The sequence below is a fragment of the Saimiri boliviensis genome, chromosome 4 (assembly GCF_048565385.1).
Source record: "Saimiri boliviensis isolate mSaiBol1 chromosome 4, mSaiBol1.pri, whole genome shotgun sequence".
In the NCBI taxonomy this organism is placed as follows: domain Eukaryota; kingdom Metazoa; phylum Chordata; class Mammalia; order Primates; family Cebidae; genus Saimiri; species Saimiri boliviensis.
The window spans coordinates 21,973,220-21,997,395 of record NC_133452.1 but is presented as its reverse complement, the minus strand read 5'-3'; the positions used below and the strand labels follow the sequence as shown (position 1 = coordinate 21,997,395).

At 37.9% G+C, this 24,176-nt stretch overlaps 1 protein-coding gene across 1 annotated transcript in view; it reads left to right on the top strand.

The window, feature by feature from the left end:
• SAMD5 (sterile alpha motif domain containing 5) overlaps positions 1 to 12,579 on the top strand; it is a 443,554-nt gene extending 430,975 nt beyond the window's left edge. The window contains exon 2 of the mRNA XM_074397305.1: positions 11,641 to 12,579. Coding sequence (XP_074253406.1) covers positions 11,641 to 11,751 — 111 coding nt within the window. The 3' untranslated portion in view covers positions 11,752 to 12,579. The remainder of the gene's footprint in view (positions 1 to 11,640) is intronic.
• Positions 12,580 to 24,176: the final 11,597 nt, after the last annotated feature.

The window sequence follows — 24,176 nt, the reverse complement described above, 5'->3', positions numbered from 1 at the left end:
TTTAAGAAGGTTTGATAATGTCATATAACTTTTTCATAAGTTAAAAATTGCCTAAGACTTCTCTCAGGTACTGTCTTAAAAAGCAAGATTTTAAAATCGCATAGGTATATACAGATATACACAGCTTTTCTCAGGTCTAGTACTAAAAGCTCCTTAAGACACTTTAACCATTGGGAATTTTTCAGGGTCTAGTACTAAAAGCACCTTAAGACACTTTAACCATTGGGAAAATTCATGGTTGATTAAGTTGAGTCATTTATGAATAACAGTAGAGCTTCCAATGAAGTAAAATTTCTTTGTAATTCAAGAGGTGATTGAGTCTTCAATGAACTATACCTTGTGTTCAACTGTTAGGAGATATTGGCTTAAAGTAGGAGATTATGTCAGAGAGTACGTAATAGGGAGAAGTGAATCCATTATATTCACCACTGATCTATGCTAAGCAGAGCTTCAGTTTCTCAGTTCCCTAGCCAGTTGTTTTGATGACAATAGAGGGAAACATTATTTTTTTGTTTAATACTTGCATTAAAAGATCAAATAACTCTTATTACTGACAACAGTACTAAAAATGTATTAATCAAAGGAAAAAGATAACACTCCTCATTTATTCAACTGACATTTAGTGAGTATCTCTTGTGCTCCTAATCTATGACATAAGAGATGTTCAATGGAAATTAGGGTACAGACTCTACACTCATGGAGTTTATAAACTAGTAGGAGAGATGGATTAATAAACAGACAATTGTCATGTGATGTGATAAGCTGACACTCCATCTTCCCTGGGCTGAGAACAGCCCACTACCCACAGGGGTAGGCCTTGACAGCCATGTTAAAATATAGGACTGTGGTTCCAAGCCACAGTGATTATTCCAAGGATGGACGCTGTATTTCAACTGGACAGTAAGAATCTCTTTCATTTAGGATTAGAGTTGAGAAATAAAGTGCTGGCATATCAGAACAGGTTGCTTGAACTGTGTGAATAGCAGCTGGGGCCAGTAGAGGAGGAGTGGCTGACATGGTATGTATTGTTTTTACTCTCAGCACTTTGGATATCAAATGCATGGGTTTTTTTCTTCACACCAACCAATTCTCCAACGATCTGGACTCCAACTGGTTATCTTATAATCGATTCTCACATGAACCCCACAGGTTAAGGTCTCAGTTTCACAAGACTGCCCTCACTGTGGATACCAGTCACTAGGATCAAGTAACTAGGACGCCCACACTTCTGTCTGACTTGGCTACAAAGTCTGGGATTCCCACAACCTCCTCCTAAGTTTTGATAATTTGCTAGAATCACTCACAGAGCTCAGGGAGACACTTTACTTAGCTTTGCTTACCATTGCCAGTTTATTTTAAAGGATACAACCCAGAATCAGCCATTTGGAAGAGATGCCCAAAGCATGTGGCAAAGTTCAGGAAGCTTCCCTGGGCTCTCTGAGCCCCTACCCATCGCCTCCATGTGTTCACTGGCCCTGAAGGTCTCTGAACCCCATTGCTGAGGGGTTTCATGGAGGATTTGTTATATAGGCATGATTGATTAAATCACTGGCCACTGATAATTGACTCAGTCTGTAGCCCCCTCCCCTCCCTAGAGGTTGAGGGTGGGTGTGGAAAAGAAGGTGGGTTAAAACTTCCAAATTTTTAATCATGCCTTGGTCTTTCTGAAAGCCAGCACCCATCCTGATCTTATCTAGGGACCAACCAAGACTGACCTACCTCTTTAAAATAAAAGATATTCCTGTCACCCAAGAAATTCCAAGGGATTAAGAAGCTGCATACAGGAAACTTAGGGACAAAGACGAAATATGTGTTTATCACTCCTAGCATGGAGATGCATAACAGTAAAATCTGGCCTTTAGAGAGAGAGAAGACGTGTACGAGATGTCGAAGAGAAACAGTAGCAAGAGACTGCAGGACTCAAGACAGAAAGAGAAAGAGACTGAGCAATCAGTAGTTCCATTTTCCAATGGCTTCCCAGACAACAAATTGGTTCCCATCTTTCTAGAGGCACAGTTGTTTGACTTTACCTCAGGTTCTATGAGATATTCCAGCACTTAAAAAAAAATATTTTTAGCCTTGCCTTGTTCAAAATGGAGTTCTATTAATTACTACGAAAAGTATTTGGACCAAGACATTCCTATAGGGGTAAGAATATGACATTATGGGATCACCTGGGAGGGAGCTAGCTCAGTCTTATAGGAACATGGAAGGATTCCCTAGTGAAGCAGCTGAATTATGTCCTAAAGGAGAATAGAAATCAGCCAGGAGAATAGAAATCAGTCAACAGGTACCTTAGGCAAAGGAAACAGCAGCTGCAAAGCCCAGATGTTAGATAGCATGACACATTTTGCGACCTACAAAAGATTCTCTGTGGGTACAGCCAGTATCATACTGAATGGGCAAAAACTGGAAGCATTCCCTTTGAAAACTCACAAGACAATGATGCCATCTCTCACCACTCTATTCAACATAGTATTGGAAGTTCTGGCCAGGGCAATAGGGCAAGAAAAAGAAATAAAGCATATTCCATTAGGAAAGGAGGAAGTCAAATTGTCTATTTGCAGATGTCATGATTGTGTATTTAGAAGGCCCCATCATTCCAGCCCAAAATCTCCTTAAGCTGATAAGCAACCTCAGCAAAGCCTCAGGATACAAAATCAATGTGCAAAAATCACAAGCATTCCTATACACCAATAACAGACAAACAAAGAGCCAAATCAGGAATGAACTGCCATTTACAATTGCTACAAAGACAACAAAATACCTAGGAATACAACTAACAAGGGATGTGAAGGACCTCTTCAAGGAGAACTACAAACCACTGCTCAAGGAAATAGAGAGGACACAAAAAGATGGAAAAGCATTCCATGCTCATGGTTAGGAAGAATCAATATCATGAAAATGGCCATATTGCCCAAAATAATTTATAGATTCATTGCTATCCTAATCATGCTACCATTGAACTTCTTCACAGAATGGAAAAAATCATCTTAAACTTCATATGGAACCAAAAGAGAGCCCACATAGCCAAGACATTCCTAAGCGAAAAAAAACAAAGCTGGAAGCATCATGCTACCTGACTTCAAATGATACTAGAAGGCTACAGTAATCAAAACAGCATGGTACTGGTACCAAAACAGAGATATAGACCAATGGAACACAACAGAATCCTCAGAAGTAAGGCCACACATCTACAACCATCTAATCTTTGAAAAACCTCACTAAAACAAGCAATGTGGCAAAGATTCCCTATTTAATAAATGGTGTTGGGAAAACTGGCTAGCCATATGCAGAAAGCTGAAACTGGATCCCTTCCTTACAACTTATAAAAAAATTAACCCCAGATGGATTAAAGATTTAAACATAAGACCTAACACCATAAATATCCTAGAAAAAAACTAGACAATACCAATCGTAGGACATAGGCATGGGCAAGGACTTCATGACTAAAACACCAAAAGCACTGGCAACAAAAGTCAAAATAGACAAATGTGATCTAAATAAACTTAAGAGCTTCTGCACAGCAAAAGAAACTACCACTAGAGTGAACTGGAAACCTACAGTATGGGAGAATATTTTTGCAGTCTATCCATCTGACAAAGGACTAATATCCAGAATCTAGAAAGAACTAAAACAGATTTACAAGAAAAAAACAAACCCATAAAAAACTGGGCAACAGATATGAACAGACATTTTACAAAAGAAGACATTTATGCAGCCAACAAACGTATGAAAAAAAGCTCATCATCACGGGTCATTAGAGAAATGCAAATCAAAACCACATTGAGATACCATCTCACACCAGTTAAAATGGCAATCATTAAAAAATCAGGAGACAACAGATGCTGGAAAGGATGTGTAGAAATAGGAATGCTTTTACACTGTTGGTGGGAGTGTAAATTTGTGCAACCATTGTGGAAGACAGTGTGGCAATTCCTAAGGGATCTAGAACTAGAAATACCATTTAACCCAGCAATCCCATTACTGAGTATATACCCAAAGGATTATAAAACATTCTATTATAAAGACATATACACACGTATGTTTATTGCAGCACTGTTTACAATAGCAAAGATCTGGAACCAACCCAAATGTTCATCGATGATAGACTGGACAAGGAAAATGTGGCACATATACACCATGGAATACTATGCACCCATAATAAAGGATGAGTTCATGTCCTTTGCAGGGACATGGATGAAGCTGGAAACCATCATTCTCAGCAGGGTGACACAGGAGCAGAAAACCAAACACCGCATATTCTCACTCAATAAGTGGGTGTTGAACAATGAGAACACATGGACATGGGTAGGGGAACATCACACACTGGGGCCTGTCAGGGGGTGGGGAGATTAGGGGAGGAATAGCAGGGTGTGGAGTGATTGGGGAGGGATAACATTAGGAAATATGGGGGTATGGGGAGGGATGATGGGGGGTATGGATGCAGCAGGGGATGGGGGAATTGGGGAGGGGTAACATTTGGAAATGTGGGGGGACTGGGGAGGGATGATGGGGGTATGGATGCAGCAAACCACCAAGGCACATGTGTACCTATTTAACAAATCTGCACGTTCTGTGCATGTACCCCAAAACTTAAAGTATAATAAAAAAATTCAAAAACAAAAAAGATTCTCCATGGGTAAAGTATATAGCTAGGAGAAGCATATATGTTTGTGGGAGGAGAATATCAGTGTCAAGAGATGACTCTCCCAGGTCATTGACAGAATTCATTTTTTTGCAACAGTAGGGATTATGGCAGCTTGCTTCTTCAAAGCCAGCAACTAAGAGGGAAAGAGACAGAGTCAGCAGGATGGGAGTTTATGTAACAGGATGTAATCAAGGGGATGGCATCACCTTTTCCATATTTTATTGGTTAGAAACAAATCAGACACTTGGGGAGATCATTCTACAAGGGCATGAGCACCAGGAGTTGAAGCCACCTTAAAGTGTGTTCATCACAGCACCCTGCTGTATGCTTTCACTTAGTCCACTTGTTAATGAAAAGGTGGGCTGTACTGCAGCTTCTCTGGCACAATCCACTATTCTATTATGAAGAAACTTTTATCTTGGGAAAAGTTTATGACCTGAAAAGTCTACTAGGAAATATTTCTGCAGTGTTAGCAAATATCATGTATTCTGCTTTGCCACAAATACTATATCTGCCACATCATCTTTTCATCAAAGGCAACATTATGGTTTAAAAGTGTATGGCAGGCCAGGTACAGTGGCTCACACCCACAATCCCAGGAATACTTTGGGAGGCCAACGCAGGCAGATCACTTGAGGTTCGGAGTTCAAGACCAGCCTGGCCAATCTGGTGAAACCCCATCTCTACTAAAAATACAAAAATTAGCCAGGCATGGCAGATACCTGAGGCTGAGGTATGAGAATCACTTTAACTCGGGACATGGAGGTTGCAGTGAGCCAGGATCGTACTACTGCACTCCAGCCTGAGCAACAGAGCAAGACTCTGTCTCAAAAAAAAAAAAAAAAAAAGTGTATGATTAATTCAATTATGCCATAACATGTTTATAGGGCTTCTGAAAACAGATGCTTAGTTGACTTCTGCAACATCTTTCTTGAAGGTTTACTGATTGAAACATCATAAAGACATTTTTCTCCAACTTAGTGTTATATATAGGATTATCCTTTCTTATACTGTATTTGTGTTTATTTTAAATACACAATATTAGAGGCAATACCTACCTGTGTTTAGCATGTCCTCTGTGATGTAGCACACCACCAGGGAACATAGGTCTCAAATGCATGCCATCTGGTGATTCGGGGACATGTGTATGAATAAACAGGGACTCTGCTGATTACCTACTTGGTATGTGCATTTAATTAAGTGCACAAATTCCTACAGGCATGTGGTTAAAAGGGCTCTGGCAGATTTCCCCTCTGAAGGGCTTGGCTGTGTGAAGCAGGAGCCCTCCCTGACACTGGAATTCCAAACATGCCTGCGTTTGTAACAATAAAGAGTGGTTTAACATCATGGAGGCTTTCATCAGCTTACATTTCAGTTTATAGCCCAATCACTGTAATAACTCACACTGAAATAGAATGTTTTTTAGATGTCCTGTATCTGTTTACTTCATGTAAAATTAACATTTATGAACAAAAAATATGAATACCACAACATGACAGTATCAAAACAACCTACGTGTGAGGTTTGATCCTTCTGGTAGTTGTTCCTCAGATATATCATTTTGTATTACAAAGCAACTCAATGAGAAGGGTATTTTAAAATAAAAACCTACATAAACAAAATACACTTTTTTTCTCAAATATAGTAACAAAATCATGGTACTTTGAAATCTAATTTAGAATATTTCAAACTAAAATTGAGTGTGTGTGTGTGTGTGTGTGTGTGTGTGTATGTGTGCAATTTTTTTAAATGGGCATATTTACTCATAGATGGTATTGAATTCCATTTGAGGCAATGCAGGGGGAAGAGCACAGAAATGAGAATGAGGAAGAAATCGCCTCCAGATCTGGCACTCCCAAGCTTTCAGATTTGGGGAGAATTGGCATTTCCTGGATCTCAGTTTAGCTAACAATTGAACTCCCTAAAAAGATGCAAAATAAAAGCAAATATAAGTAAGTTGGGATCAAATGGCCTATTCAACTTGAACTTTAGACATTAGAACATCTGTGTATCTAAACGCTTTGCTTAACTTCTCAGTAACCTTCTCACAATCAGCAAAAAGTAGAGAAGGGCATTGTGAGTGCGGGGAAGTCCTTCAAGCTGTGAACTACTGAAGAGGTCAGAGTGGTGGCAGTGGGAGCACAGCGTCTCCTACAATATGAAGATACTGATCTGTGAGTTGCTGGCTAAGAGATCTGTGGAAAAGCTGTAGCTCCAGCTGTAGACCTCTAAGGGGCTGGCCAAGAAAATCCCCAATTAGATAGAAAAATGAGAGATGGTGAATTTCTCTTTGTTTCTGATTACAATTTAAATATTGTAACTGGGAATAGCATAACTGAAAAACATATATAATGCTTGTATTGTTTCCAATGATCTTTTCTTTTTCTTTTTCTTTTTCTTTTTTTTTTTTTTTTAGGATGGAGTTTTGCTCTGTTGCCTAGGCTGGAGTGCAGTGGCACAATCTTGGTTCACTGCAGCCTCCGCCTCCCAGGTTCAAGTGATTCTCCTGCCTCAGCCTCCCAAGTAGCTGGGATTACAGGTGCATGCCACCACACCTAGCTAATTTTATTTTTAGTAGAGATGGGGTTTCACTCTTTTGGCCAGGCTAGTCTTGAACTCCTGACTTCAGATGATCCTCCCGCCTTGGCCTCCCAAAGTACTAGGATTACAGGCATGAGCCACCACTCCTGGCCCTTTCTATTGCTTCATCTTGCTTGAGAGCATGAATCCCAGAACAGATACCCATGTTTTGTAGACAGATCAGGAGATGAGAAATAATGTGTGTGCGAGAACATCATTTTATCTACATTTTTAGATGTCATCCTTGAATGCCAAATATTGTTTCTTGGAAAGTTGCTTGGTTTTCTTCCCCTTTAACTCTTATATCTTTCCTGCTTATTATGATGAAAATAGAAAATACAGTGTCTACATTTGCTGCTCTATGCTCTGACCTTGCACAACTCCTTTCTTCTTTCATGAAACTAGACTCCCACTTCAACCTTCTTGAAAGTTCCCCTAATCCCCCAAACCCACGGCATTCCTCCATCCTCCTCCTCCTTGTTTGCTCTGCGTATTTCATTCTGAGGGCTCCTCCTTCTCCTAGTGAACCTCCCCCCTGGGCTCCCAGCAAGCTGCAGCCCCAGCTTGTTGGTCCCCTGTCTGTCACACTCTCCTCTGCAAATTTCATTAGTTTTGGGTTCTCTTTCTGCTCCTCTCCCTAACTCCTCCCTCAAATTTATCATGTTCATAAGGGGCTTTCCTGTTCTCTGCTGTATCTTGATCCTTCATAATCTCAACCAGCCTCCTGGGACTATAACCTTTTTTCAAAGGACTCAGAAATCTCACTCCTGCCCTCTCACCTGCACCCCAATCAAACCTCCTTTCCAGTCTCCTGAATCTACACCTGGTGCCTAAAATTCTACATATGTAAAATCTGAACACATCTCAGTGCACATCATCCTCCTGGTCACACTGGCTCCTTTCCCTGGTTCTCTGATTGCTGGGAGGCTGCGAGAATGTGGCTGGCCGAATCCTGATGGAGCAAGTGCACCAGAGCTACCCTTTAGGATAATCACCCAAGCCCAGCTCCACATGGGCATACCAAGGAGGCCACTTCTGGAGAAGCTAAAGGACTCCCCAGTGGCTCTGCCAGATGTTCCATGACTGTGATTAAGGCAGCTTCCATCCAATTTTCCTTCCCTCTCTCTCACTCCTGGTCTCTCTCAGCTTCCTTATCACACCCATTCACACACACCACACCCTAAGAAAACCCTTGCATTTTAATCCTGTCTTGGCATCTGTATTAGTCCATTTTCATGCTGCTGATACATATCTGAGACTGGGAAGTTTGCAAAAGAAAGATGTTTAATGGACTTACAGTTCCACATGGCTGGTGAGGCCTCACAATCATGGGGAAGGCAAGAAGGAGCAAGTCACGTCTTACATGGATGGCAGCAGGCAAAGAGAGAGCATGTGTAGGGAAACTCCCATTTTTAAAACCATCAGATCTCATGAGACTTACTATCATGAGAACAGCACAGGAAAGACCCACCCCCATGATTCAATTACCTCCCACCAGGTTCCACCCATGACACATGGGAATTCAAGATGAGATTTGGGTGGGGACACAGCTAAACCATATCAGTATCTGATTCTCAGAGGACCTGAATGAATACAAATTCCCATCCAGAAAAACAATTGATTATCCTAGCAAAGATTCTTAGACATAACTCCTTCTTTTCTGTCCACAAATCTCCATTCATTGCCTAGGGCTGCTGTAACAAAGTACCACCAACTGGGTGGCTTCCACAACAGACATTTATTGTCTCACAGTTCTGCAGGCTGGAAGTCCACTATTAAGGTGTCAGGAGGGTTGGCTCCTTCTGTGTGCTGTGAGGAAGAATCTATTCCTGCCTTTTCCTGGGTTCTGGTCACAGCCAACAGACCTTGGCATTCCTTGGTTTGTCGATACATTGCTCCAGCCTCTCCCTGCATGTGCCTTACACATCCTAAGACATATTCCACAATGGAGATATATTCCCCATCACTGCCTCCAAGTCCATCTAAATTCCATAATGGTCCATTGGAAGCCTTCAGAGATTTGGTTCCAATCTCTCTTCCTGTCCAGATGCCCACAACTCCAGCTTTCTAGTCTTGCCTGCCTAGTCTCCATTTCTAGAATGTTCCCTTTTCCACTTCTTTGCCCTTTATCCTCCCACTGTTTCATCCTCATGATCCCTCTTCTTTCCCCGTGGCTTTATCCATCAGACCCCAATCTGTCTTACACATGTGCCAAGCTGCCTTGCTCAAGGTACCCACAGCCAGAACTGACCTTTGTAGTACTATCATTTTACCACATGCTGCCTTATATTTTATTATTTGTGTATGCTTTACCTCCAAATTATACATTTGTGGAAGAACAGAACAATATAGTTTCAGATTTTTAACCCCCAAATGTTATTTACCCATGTATAAATACATGTCAGATGCCCATTTAAAACTTTGGCCAAGTAATAGAAAATAAAATACTATTTTTCAAGGATGGTGAACTCATTGGTAGTAATGTCAGGTATATGATAGAAAGTCCTTCAGAAAAGTAGAGAAAATTCCTAGAGGGTGATGAATAAAAGTGACACTATTGAATAGGGATTGACATGACGTGGATGTTGTAGACATGAAGGGATGTGGTGACTGAACAATGGTGGTGGAGTTGACTGTGGCAGGAATGTTAGCCCCACCCTCCTCCTGGCTCTGCATCAGAGAAAGTGAGCAAATATGTGCCAATCTATCATGTCTCCTCATATAAATGTGACTGTGTTTCTAGAGTTCCTACCTTGTGCCAGACACTAGGGTTACACAAAAAAGAGAGCAAGACATGGTGACAGCTGTTGTTGTAGCTTGTGTATATGAAGAAATGCATTTTGGTCTCTGCACGGCCAGCTTGTTACTGGGAGTTGAGAATGGGAAGAGGTCAACACCCAGCATTCAAGGACCACTAAGCCATGGCCCTAGGCTGCTTTTCAGCTCTTCTTCCTATGACTTTCTTGTAAGAGACTCCTGAATTAAAACTGGCTACCAACTGGACTGTGTGTAGATTATTTGGTGGGTCTCACTTTGCCTATACCCATATCATATACAACCTGATATGTCACACACTTCTCTCCCCCAATCCTTGAATATGTTCCAACTTTTCTCCATGAATTCTCTGACCACCATAACACGAGTCATCACAATTTAATGTGTACCTCTCTTTTGATCACTCTATCCCTCTACCATCTTGATGTGTGGGTAGGCATCCTTTTCCTCCTAGACTGTGAGCTACTTGGTGACATGAATGCTGTTATTGTAACTATCTGATTTTCATACAATGCCTGGGATAATCTTTTATACACAGTAGGCATTCAATAAGCATCTCTGGAATAAATTAACGAATGGAGCATCTCATCTAAGGACAGTCTCATGGAGCAGTAGAGGTGACTTTTGCCTGGAAAACCTTTCCTCGTCTTTGTTTCCTAGTCTCTTCCAGCTGTGTTTCATATTCTATTATATCTTTATGGATTCCTTCTTGATCGTCACAAGACTTAAGTAAAAGGACAGACTAGTTTGTATTTTTAATTTAAGAATACTGCAATTAGAAGTAATTATTTATGTACTGGAGACTACAACTGCAATGAATTTTAAATACAATTTAATTTCTAGAGCATAGTTTCTGTGCTGTTTTTTCTTCTATGTGTTATGGTCTATAGCTGAGTTAACAGAGCCACAGTTATATTTTATAACGAATTGGCAACTGAAATTAGAAAGTTTTACTTTATAACTAATTAGCAGCTGAAATTAGAAAGTTTATACCAATTATCAAGATTCAACATTTTGAATAACTTGAAAATTATAAATATTTTGGATCACAGTTAACCTAAAATCATAAATATCTAATTTCATGATCACTTATGTGAGATTTGAGGGCCAATAAGCTATGGTTATTGCTTCTTTCTAGAAATCTGAATGTTATTCCACAAACCACCTGGCCAAATCTAAGTTCGCAAACTGGGGACAGCTGGGCTCTTATTTAGGGGGCAGAGTCTCCCTTTGGTAATCTGATGTAGATTCCTTGCAAAGTACTCAATTCCTGATTATTCGACCGTCTTTTGCTTTGCTTAGAATAAAACAAGAGTGTGTTTTTATTTCCTTGAGATTCCTGCTAATATTTTCCCCCTTTTGCTTGCCTGTGGTTATACGTTGCAGTAATTTAGGATGAAATTGGCTCCCAGGAGTTTTTGCAACAACACGGTACTGTCTTGTCGAAGACTTGCTCACTCCTAAAAAACTCCCTTTATGTCATAAATAAGCTAAAACTTGATTTTCTACTAAAAAGTTAATGTTGTTCATTGAGAGAATACAGGCAATACAGGAGCTAGGATAGTGTAAGAATGGCTGCCATTGCCTTTAAATGACAGAATCTTAATCTCTGTATTACTTTTTTCTTTTCCTAGGTAAGTGGTGTTTTATCTTCATTGCTTCAGGGAGTGTGGATTTGTCTGGTAAGTGTTCATTTTGCTGTGGTACATGGTATTACTTCAAAGCTGCATGTGAATTGCCTATGAGAACCAAAAGGCAAACCAGAAAGCATAAGCAAACTGTGGAAATGCTTTAGATTGAGAAGGCTGGCGTGTGTTAAATCTTCTTCAGATTTTTTAATTTTTTTTCTGAGTGCTTACTTTGGAGTTACAACATACTTTGTTCGTCGGTCTGGAAAAGAGCCCAGGGGCTGATTAAGTGTTGATGAAAACTTGTCTTCCATAAATTCTTTTTATGTGAATTTTCTTTTCTTTTTTTCTTTTACTTCTTTCTGCCTTTATTGGAATTTTTTTAATGTCCTCTGTTCAGATTTTGATAAAACCATAAAACTTCAGATAGAGGCATTTTGCTGAAGTTTTTGCTACTTATGTATATTGTGTTACTCCAGTACTTTGACTAAATTGTTACCAAGAACCTCCTTTACTTTTCTGATCTCCTCTTCCTGTGTCACTAATGGTTTCATCTGTGTGGTATTAATGTTCCACTGGTACTTAGCACAATGTGGCGATTAAGTCCTACTCTCCAATAACATTTTTATTAAGTTCCTGAAACAAATAATGTCCCTACGTTTCTAGCTATACTGACACAGACATTCTTTTACTGTTTTCGTCTATAAATTAGTGACTAAGAGTTGCTGTTTTTCTAGATATGTTGTTGATACCAAGGTTCTTCCTTTCAAAGAATGACCAAGGAGCTATACAGGATGAAAATGAATTGCAAGGAGGAAAAAAAAACCACGAATCATTTGATCTGTGAAGTTCATAGTTGAATATATCCAATATCTGATGATTTTATTTCTTATAATAGTTGACTCTCCCACTTTTTTGAGTTCACACACACACACAGACACAAAATGCTAGACCACATTGTCTTTTGAATGGAATATAGAATATATATATATATATATATATTCCATATAGAATGGAATATAGGAAATTCTATTTTCCTGTACGTAATATCTATAGAACTTGGTTATCTTAACGTTATAGGTTCAGATTATTGGTTCCATTTGAAGTAATTGTACTTTACAAGCACTGAATTTGGTTTAGCTATATTCTGCTATCCTCTCCTTCACATTCACCATCCCCAAATTTTGCCTTTACATAAATAAATGTATCCAATATATAACTATATAGTTAGTTAGTTAGTTAGTTAGTTAGTTGTTTAAAGAGGCTTTATTTTCAAAATACATTAGGTCTATTTGGCTTTGGGGGGAAGGGTTCTTTTATTTTTTTCTTTTGATCATCTGACCTTAAAATGTTTTACTTGTGTTTATGTGTGTTTAATAGAACATGTTTGAAGAAGAGTCCCCCGAGGTCAACTAAATTGCTCTTGAAACGTTCAAAAGACTGCAGACATTGCTTTAAATAACCCACGTGGGATTTTGACCCCATGCTGTTTTCAGTCCTACAACAGAATTTTTCTATTAAAGATTCTGGATTAAAAAGATCAGAAAACAGGAGACAGAAAGATGGAAGGGTGAAGAAGGTTAGATTTCAAACTTGCATAGGCTTTTCCCCAGACTTTGAAGCCTATTGGAGACCCACAGGCATGTGAACCAAGGCATTATTTGAACGGCTTGCTTAACAACAGGCTGAATGGAGAACCACATTTTAAATTGACAAAGCCCGTGCTGAGAGTTTTTTATTCTTTGCCTTTGACCTTATTGGACACTGTAAATGAAATATGGTGGTGCAGGTTTGAAAAGGCCAGGAGCTACTTGATTATACCACTCCTATGATGGGGGGGAAAAAAACCAAGAGTGAACAAATAAAGTATATTTAACTCTAACCTCTTAACTCAGATAGCAGTAATATAAACGGCTCCAATCTGTAACCCCGGTTTGGTAAGAAATCTTTTGTTATTTTTAAATTCTTTTCACTATCAGGTAAGCCATGCAGAAAGGTCAAAGCTGGAGAGGGGGCTGAGTTTTATTTTCACTATAAAGAGAACTTTATTTGAGATAAATTCTATTTTTAACTTAGGTTTCATGATTTCTATCATGCTACTCCCAGTGCTTCTACATGCTACTTACTGCCGCTCTAAAATCAGCTGCAGTGGAGTTTCTGCCAGGAAACATATCCAAAATATCCTTATTTTCTTATTAAAAAATGTCAATCTAGGCTGTCTGTAACACACAATGACCACACTGGATTTCCACTGATGGATAAAAGCAACTATATGATTATATAATTGACAATTGTACAACACTCATTTCTATATTGTTTGAGAATTCTTATGTGATACTGTTAACTAAAAGACAATATTAAATTTTTAATTCTATTAGGTCCATTTTGTTATATTGCATTTCTTATATAATTCGAATATGATCAAATATATTGTAGAACTGGACTGAATTATGAAATGCATTGTAATTAGTTTCTTTGCTCTAGTGACTTGATAATGAGAAGTATGATTTATCCTGGGCCTCACTAAGATCCAATGTTAGAGCAGAAGGTATAAGACATGTCAGCACTCCAAAAAACAGATAGAAAACCAAGATAGAATATGAAGCATGGAGTAGAAATCAAGTGTCTTAGGAGAAGGGAAAGCATTGAAATTTGCACACTATTAGCCATGCAGAGAAAACGTAGTTTGTTTTTCTATGACTGATAAGATCTTTTTGCATTCTTACCATACCAGGTGGGAGAAATTGGGATTTGCTGTTTAATATATCTCAATCACCTCTTCTAATTTAAACAATCTTCTGCCATCCTAAAAAAGCAGACAAAGCTTAACTTCCCTTAGGTTCTGGGTGAAGAATACCTGCTCTGCCTATCTGCAGCCCCCAGCCTCAGCCTGGCCTCCGGTACTATACTGGTTCACAGGTGCGCGCTAGCTGGGACCCTCTCAGCTGCATCAAGGTTGGCGCGTGGCATTCAGACAGCTACTGTGAACTGTAGTTTTGCCCCCCCTGGCTTGGTATGTCCTCCTGAGGTCTAGCTAACTCACCTTTGGCCCTGACCTGGTATGACCACCCTGGACCCAGGTGATCAGGGACAGTTCATGCTGGAAAGTTCACAGCCAGAGAAAGCTTCTCTTCCTTCCTAGTGGGCACAGTGGGAATCTGGACTATCTTCCCAGAGCAGCACAGCAAGCTCAGTATTAGGGACCTTGGGTTCCCTCACTGAATCCAACCGTTTGGACCCCCCGGGTTGTTCCAGGCACTCTTTAGAAATGCTCTTTCCCCGCAAACTCAAACAGGAAGCAGGCTAAAATCCTCCTCACCCTCAATATTGCTCTCAGCCAAATCTAACCATCCTGCCTATCAGGATTTTGAAACAGAGAGGGGAGGTCAAGTATCTTTCTCTGTTTCCCTCGCCTCCATGTCTTTCTCTTCCCACAGTCGTTCTGGAAGGGCATTCTACTGCCTTTACCTCATATCCTAGGCCTCTCTACTCACTAAGGGCATGTAACAAATTGTAAGACCTAGTTAGTAGCCAGGCTAGGAGAGAGCAAATAGGACCTAAAAATTTCTTTCTCTCTCAATTCTGACCTTTACTACTGTTAACGCAACTCCAGGACTCTGTTTGATCATCAAAGGCTGAATATTGCCCTTTTCCTTTCTCCTTTTTTTTTTTTTTTTTTTTTTTGTTTTGTTTCTTTTCTTTTGTTTCTACTATCACAGCCCTAATGCCTTTTCTATATCAGACAGGTCAGTGTGTTGGTCTCACAGATGAGCAACTCAAGTACTCAGAAATGCAAATGAGGAAAGCACATTGAAATGTGTCTACCACACTGTGCCTTCTTCAGGGAGATTGATGTGGGTTCGGGGGATTGTGTATTTGATCAGCAAAAAAATGAAAATGATGTTTATTTTATTTGATGGCCTATGTCGGGGACATAGAGAAAGGCTGGGACTAGACAGAAGGGGAATTTGGTTGATTGGCCAAAGGGTTCCGTCATATAGAGCCACAGTCCCAAAGTGATTTTGGCAAAGATGTTCTCTCAGACACAGAATAAATTATTTGAGATTGCTACATACCATATGGCACCTCTTAAGACCCTTAATGTGTATTAACATAGATAATTCCTGCCACATAGGAACATATATAACACCATTTAACCCGGGGGGGCTGTATTCATGTAACATACCTATTAGCAATCCAGAAATCTTTCCTTGAGAACTGCTACTAGGATAATGATGAAGCTAGAAATTGGTTTTGGTGAGAACCAACAGAACGAAAATAGGGCTTTAGAAAGTTCTTTCAGCTTTTACTGAGGACTTACTACATCCAAGGCACGCTGATTAATCAGTCTGAAATGATGAATGCCAAATCAGTACTTGAGGACACAGAATTTCTCAAAATTGCCACCGTTATGTATAAGAAGTATTAAATGTCAGCTATTTACAGTCACTTTGCTATATAGTACAAGTAAAATACTCTGCTTTTATTTGATATATCAAGATTATTAAAGAAAGTACCAACCTCCCCCCAAATTAATTGTTTTTAGTGAGCAGGCACTGTATTTCCTTTGCTGGGTAGACATGATATATTAATAGTGATGGATATCAATTATGTATCAACGGCAATGAATATCAACACTTTGAGCATAACATCAAGGTATTCCAAAATATTTTTATGATAATATTGCTTAAACTCAGCCTTTTTTGGTGATCTTTGTTTTTTGTTTTCCTTTTTTAATTTTTTTGAGACGGAGTCTCACTCTGTCACCCAGGCTGGACACAGTGACACAAACTTGGCTCACTGCAACCTTCACTTCCTGGTTCCAGCAATTTTCCTGCCTCAGCCTCCCAAGCAGCTGGGATTATAGGCATGCACCACCACACCTGGGTAATTCTTTGTACTTTTTGTAGAGATGGGGTTTCACTATGTTGGCCAGGCTAGTCTTGAACTTCTGACCTCAAGTGATCCGCTCACCTCAGCCTCCCAAAGTGCTGGGATTACAGGAGTGAGCCTCTGCGCCCTGCCCTTTTTTGGTGATCTTTGAAAGAACCTATATAAAATAAAACTTGGAGAGGCCTACATTTCATTTTATAATGAATTATCTCCTTTTTTAATTCAAAATATTATAGCTTTCTATGGCAATCATGGTAAAATACCTCAGAGGACTTTGTATATTATGTTTTATACAGCTTGACCAATTTTATGTTCTAATTTTTAATTTCTTTCTCCTGCCTTCATATAGTATTCTTCTTTTTTAATGTGTCTTTATCCTCACTGAATAAATACCCTGACATATTCAAAACCTCCTACAGTTGATGTCAGTAATACTGTCAAGAGCTCCAAATTCATCTAATTCCAGTTTACTTTGTCAATAATCACTTTGTTGTCTTTTTAAAAGTGTGGCACATTTTGAACAATAATTCAATATGTTTAAATATTTGTAAAACATGAGAGTCCACTATAAATCTTTCCTTTACCAAAGGTGGTTTATTCAGCTACAACTTCTCTCATTTTGTTTGTTTGTTTGTTTGTTTGTTCTCTTTCTTCCTTTGGCCATTTCAGCCATTCGACTATCAGAAATGCTGTCAGGAAAAACAAATGGATTTGAAATTGGAAGATAAAGGTTTGTAGGGAAAGACTAAAAGGGTCATGAAATGTCAGGGCTGAAAAAATATCCTAGAGAACACCCAGCTTAGTGTTCTGTTTACATCAGCCTTATTTTGGCTCCAATTCAATTCTCTTCTTATTGCATCAAAGTGAGCTTTAAAGAAATTTGAAACTATGAAGACTATTTGGTGATTATGTTAATCTCCAATTCTGCCTGTTCTTTACCATGTTAAAATCAGCCAGAATATAGAACATAGAGTTATACTTATGCCTAACATCATAATATGCCTTCAGTTAGTAACATACTTCAGTTAGTAACATATGTAGGTAAGCTTCTTATTATTTGAAATCTAAATATTTATGTGTATAATGTGTAAAATTTTTCAAATATCGGTTATAACATATCCGGTGGTTTGCCTGTGCTACTAATACATCTTTGGGCATCCGATTTTAGGTGCAATACATTTTGCTAGTTGATGTCCCAAGGAATGACCTATAATCACGATGAAGTTTGAACTTCATATTGCAAAACATAATCATCATTGCTAGAAAAAATTAAAACCATCGAAACTTTTATCATAGAAAAAAAAAGAAATTCTAAGTATATTTTTATAGATAAACCACTTTGGAAATTTCACAGATAAAATAACACCAGCTTGTTGACAGAATAAACTACCCAAAAGGCACCCCGGAATGGGCCGTAACATAACTTGTTACCAATGTAACTTACACTGTAATTTAAAAGTGTGTATGTGGTTAAATATTTTTCTTTGTTTTCACTGAAGTATTTTCATTCAGTAAATAGTCATTGTTTTATACCTTTGTGTTTTAAGCTCAAATTGTATTGAATACTATTTAATAAGTAAAATAATCTATACTCCTGCAATTATATTTAAAAAAAGAAGTCTGAAAGTGAGTCAAATCCATTTTAGGATACCAGGTTGAAAAACAACAACTTAATATGAGACAGAGTCCTGAATGCACAATGATATTTTGGTCAGCAATGGACCACCGGCAGGATGGTGATGGTCCCATAAGATTATAATGGAGCTGAAAAATTCTTATCTCCTAGTGACGTAGTAGTCATTGTAACGTTATAGCACAATTACTTTATTTTTATAAACTTATCGTGCTCTAAGTGTACAGTGTTTATAAAACCTAAAGGAGTAGACAGTAATGTCCTGGGCCTTCACATTCACTCATCACTCACTGACTCACCCAGAGCAACTTCCAGCCCGGCTAGCTCCATTTGTGGTAAGTGCCCTGTACAAGTGTACCATTTTAAATCTTTTATACCACATTTTTACTGTACTTTTTCTATATTTAAAGACAGGAATACTTACCATTGTGTTGCAACTGCCTATAGTATTCAGTACGGTAATATGTGACACACGCTAATAGGCTAGGTGTGTAGAAGGTCATGCCATCTAGGTTTGTGTAAGTAATCTCTATGACGCTTGCATGGTGAAATTGCCTAACAATGAATTTCTTAGAACATATCCCTATCATTAAGAGATGCAATACTGTATTTGATACTATCTTTTCTTCTTCTCCTTTTTTTTTTTTTTTTTTTTTGAGAGGGAGTTTTGCTCTAGTTGCCAAGGCTGGAGTGCAATAGTGCAATCTCAGCTCACTGCAACCTCCACCTCTTCATGTCAAATATATTCACACTTGGAGGGTTAGCTATGAGTTTTTCCGTTTATGGAGACAATTTTATGAAATTCTAGAATTGTTTAATAGAACTCGTAGTGGTAAATTCTGTAATTTTGTAGAACGCCAACTAAACTGATAAGGAATGAAGAAATATTGCAGTCTGTTGTAATTCCATAATGCCTTATTTTAGTAACAACATTTAACTCCCTTTGTTTGAAGTGAACAAAGAATAAGTTAGAGGTGACTTTATCTTGTTAAATTATAGGTGTTAATTTTGATTGCAGTTAACCTGAGAGCACTTAGCTGAAGTATTTACCTGCATTAATTTACGCAATACACACCCCAACTGTAATAGATTAAAAGTGAACATCTTAAAAATAGTTAAATCATTTCTAAACATTTTATTACTTGCTGATAGTATTTCAAGTCAATTTTGTGTTTCATTTTGTTGTCTCGATAAGCTCTAAAGCCTAATGCTTTTGTTTAATATAAAAACTAAGGCTTCAGAATCACCATAGTGATTGTTTCCTATGGAAGAACGTATTATTTTTCAGATTTTAAATTGCTCAAGGGTATAAAAATATTAAAAAATAATTTCATAGATCATAATAAAGCCAATGTTTTATATTTTTTTTTACAAAATGTAAAATTAATTTGAGCAGCTGAGTCTATTAACATCAGAGTGAATCTATTTAAGTGAAACATTATTTTCATATGTAAGCTTTTTTATGCAACAATTTTGTGAAAAATATTAATGAAAATTTTTTCTTACATGTTGAGTCATTTACCTTATGTGATACGTGTTCTTGGAAAGCAAGTATAGTTTTCTTACTATATCCCTCTTAGGAGATATTAAAAAGTCATACGTAATATATGTTTTTGCCACCAATGATACAGTATTTGTACAGTATCTCTGAAGGTTTTATTCCAGATGCTTCTGCACCAGAAAGAAGGTTCTAGACATAGATATCCCACAACTACACTGATCACACAAGTGCCAAAGCACCATTTTAGTTCTACAGTCAAACTTTATTTAATTTTGACCAAATGTGCCAGTTCCTTCAATTCCCATAATCCAGTTTTTGTCACCTATCCAAGTACACTGTGGGTGAACAGGGAATTTGTTTTTACCTACTCCTGAGCTGCCTCCTCCTTAATCCATAGCACAAGAGGATTCAACTGCATTTGATTTACAAAATGCAGAGAACTTTAATGACCAAGTTAAATTAAAAGTATCAGCACTGTCATTTAATCAATACTGAGTGCCACCAAAAAGGAGTTTATGGATAATATTGAGTATGCATATTTTAATTAAAAACAGAAAATATGTGCTTTGCTCCATCACAAAGAAAGAAAATTTTAGGGAAAAATGCTTGTAGAAACACTTCAGATAAAACTGAAAGAACCACAAATTGTTGTCTTTTTGTATTTGCATTTTTACTGCTTGATTTGAATAAGATTTTAATAAGTTTGGTGGTTTTCACAACCTAAAATTCAGAAGTGAGATTCATTTTCAGAGTTTTAGAGAAACGCTGAAACTGACTTGAATGCTAGAAGTCTGGTGGCTCGGCCTCCCCTGGCTCCCTTCTTCTTTCATCTGCCACTTGATCAGGAGCACTCCTGGATTGGACAATGGCCAAGTCCTTGGCATCGATTCTCCAGTACAGCTTTTCTTCTCCCATGACCCATGAATGTCTAGGGAAGTCTGGGCCACTTGGCATGTTCTGGACTGAAGGGAGATTTGATGATCCTTAAATGCCACACCAATCTCTTTGTAAGTTTCCAAGGAAGACAAAATACAGGCCTTTCCCTGGAGCTTAACCTGGAGAGATTTATCCTGTCTGCAACCTTCAAAGCATATTTTGTGTCTTTGTGGATGAGTTGAGGGGAGAAGGCCAAGTTTTTCTTTTCTTCTTCCTGCTGCAATGCGAACTCATTCACAAAGCATGCCTTACCTTTTCTTCATTTCCAAGGGCAGAGCGTGGTGGACTTGTTCCAACTCAGGGACTATGTGATTGTGGTTTCAGGCATTACCTCTCTTCTACTGAACCAAGGAATAGCAAATTTAATCTAATTGAATTCCACTGCAGTGGTTCATTTATGTTTGTCCCAGGAAATATTCCTGTTGCTTAAGCTTGGTATTTGAAGTGCACTATGAATAGCGCTATATGTGATAAATACTGCTAAGGACGGAAATCCATAAGATGTGTGTGTGATGGGTGTCCAGTAATTGTTATTCATATTTGGATATATTAAATATCAAGAGTCTCAAAATTAATACCCTATGTTTGTGAAGTTTTGTTCATCAAACAATAAAGGTCTCTGTAGCTGAGACTTTACCCTAACAGGTGGCTGCCTCGGTTTTAATAGAAATTTCAAAAAAGCTAGGTGACGTTAAAATTTGTGAGCTTTCCTCTAGCCTTAGGACAGAACCACATGTGCAGTCATACAAAAACTGTCCAGCATCCGGGTCAACTTTCTTATTGAAGAATTTGGTGCTAAAACCATGTTCTTTAGGGGGAAAGTCCATAACATACCAGATAAGTCAACCGTTCAATTAGAAATTAAGAGCAGCTGCAGTTATAACTTGCAAAGTTATGAAATCTATGTTAAATGTGCAAAAGTTTATCTAAATCCAATTAGTTTATTGAATTATATGAAAATGCCAATATTCAGCTGTTTCTGATCTGTAAAAAATGGAGATGTTATGCAGTTTAAACTAATAATCAGCAGTAACATTGAGCTGTACCCTTCTAGTTGAATTTTAAATTTTCTGTGATAACTACTGTTTAAATCTTGAAGAGTACCAATTACCACACTGTAATTTGATTAATGGTGACTAAACATATCCTTTACATTTTCTACTTGGGGAAAAAAATGGCATCAGAACATGTTTTCAGCACTAGCCTTCCTTTTAATTATGCCTTGGCCCCGTATTCCCAGATCCCAGAGTTTTTGTTGGCTATTTTGGAAAAATCTAAGAGAAAACTAAAGGCCTTATGTGTTTTAGTGGCCTATCATCAAGTTTGCTGAGTATTTCTTTGGCCACCTGAAATCTGCTGCTGAGCCCTTCTAGAGAATGTTACGCTTTCTCTAATGTATATCTAGATTCTCTAGAATATATCGAGAACAATGTCTGAATGTTATATATTCTTTAGAATGTATAACATACAGATATTTCTTTGAATATAATATAACATAAAAATGTGATCCCAAAATTTAAAACTGAAATAGTTACCTATGTTGAAGGATAAGGATGAGGTTCCCCTAATTATGAAATCATTGAATTTCTTCTCAGTGCCTTGGATAGAAGGAGCTGTGATTTCTGAGCAGGTGAAACTCCTGTTTTACTGTCAGAATGCAGTGCTGTAGTGAAGACTCACTAGATAATGAATCTGTCATTTGTTTTATTTTATTTTATTTTATTTTATTTATTATACCTTAAGTTCTGGGGTACATGTACAGATCATGCAGGATTGTTACATAGGTATACACATGCCATGATGGTTTGCTGCATCCATCCCCCCATTATCTACATTAGGTATTTATCCTAATGTTATCTCTCCCCAGTCCCACCACCCCCTGCTATCCCTCCCCTAGCTCCCCCACCTTCCAGCAGGCCTTGGTGTATGATGTTCGCCTCCCTGTGTCTCCACATGTTCTCATTGTTTAACACCCACTTATGAGTGAGAACATGCAGTGTTCGGTGAGCATTGGAAAGCAAAACTGGTTTTGGAGTATACCAAGTAGCTTACTTTCCATTTCTGTGATAAAGTATGCATAAAAACATAAAATTGAGATTGTACAACCATTTAAAGAAATATGTTCATAGAAAGAAACTGTCAGAATTACTTTTTAAATAATTATAAAAAAATCATTTTCTGGAAATAGTAGAAATGGGTACAAATCAAGTCACCTGCGCATCTCACTTTTGCATTATAGATCCGGCTGAATTTCTTGATAGAATTATATCTACATTACCACCAGCTGCCTCATCTCGGTCTTAAGTATAATTCCATTTAGGGACTCTGTTATTGTATCAAAACAGAATAAAAATCTAGTTATATACTTAAAGAGTCTTCACAATTGGGTGCTTTTTGATTGTGCATTGTATCAACAGCTCATCTGACTAATCTTTAATTCATCTTTATCACCTAGTCTTATTTTAGCTTCCTGAACAGCGCCTGCCTAGAAGTGACTGCAACAATTCCAGTTGTATTAACAGTGTCTTACTAGGACTATAAGCAGAGAATTTTATAACTGGGCAGGGTCTCTCACAGTGAAGACAACTTCAGTTCCAACAGTTTCAATGTCTCAGTGAACACTTTGCATGTAAATTTAGATGCATTCTTCAATTATCAACTCTATAGGAATACCTACACCAACACTATATTGCTATTCTTATACCAACACTATAATAATTTATTAGATATAGTAAATAAAAAGCAAATGAATCAAAAGAATGAATGTACCACCTCTCCCCATTAGGTATGCTTTCTAAGAACAGGCAACATATTTCTTTAACACCCTTTAATAGTCCAAATATAAAAGAAGTAAGTAGAGCATAGTCCTAAATATGAGGCACTCTAATATCTTGGCTGTCTTCGTTTTTCAAAAAATCATTGATGGTGGATTTTTCTGCCTCCAACTCTGCTGAAGCAAAACACTCAGAAATCACAAATTTGGTTGTAGTTTCTCAAAGGAGTTACTAATTCCACTCTCAAAAAACCACACATCAAAACAGATTCAGAATGATTAAAGTGCTTTATAATCTCTTGGGAACTATTCACTTGTAATTTGTTATCTCTTGGACTGTCAAAGGCAGCTTTTATGAATGGGGAATGATTGTTATTTACAGCCTTATTTGCTTTTGATGGAGGCTTCTGTGCTGCCAAGGTTACCCAGGCTTTGGGAAGGAAAAAGATTCACTTTCCCTTTTTTTAGATGAGTGGTTTGTTGAATTTGAAATAAAGCAGAAAAGACTTTCTTTTTGCTGTATTAATAAAAAGAGAAAAATGGAAGAGAGAAACTTGGAAGGCATTCACATCCAGTGGAATGAAATACTGATTATGTCATCACATTAATTTGTTTGTAACGTAGGCTGCCAATATACAAATTCAATGCTACAGGTAGAAGTTTTAGCCTGAATTATTTGATATATCTGTTGCAGTCTGTGTTCTAAATTAAATGTCAGATTTTTAAAAACAAAAAGAACAAAGGAAAACAGGACATATTCAACAAATATTTTGAACAGAATTGAGAAAATAATTTCTATTCATATA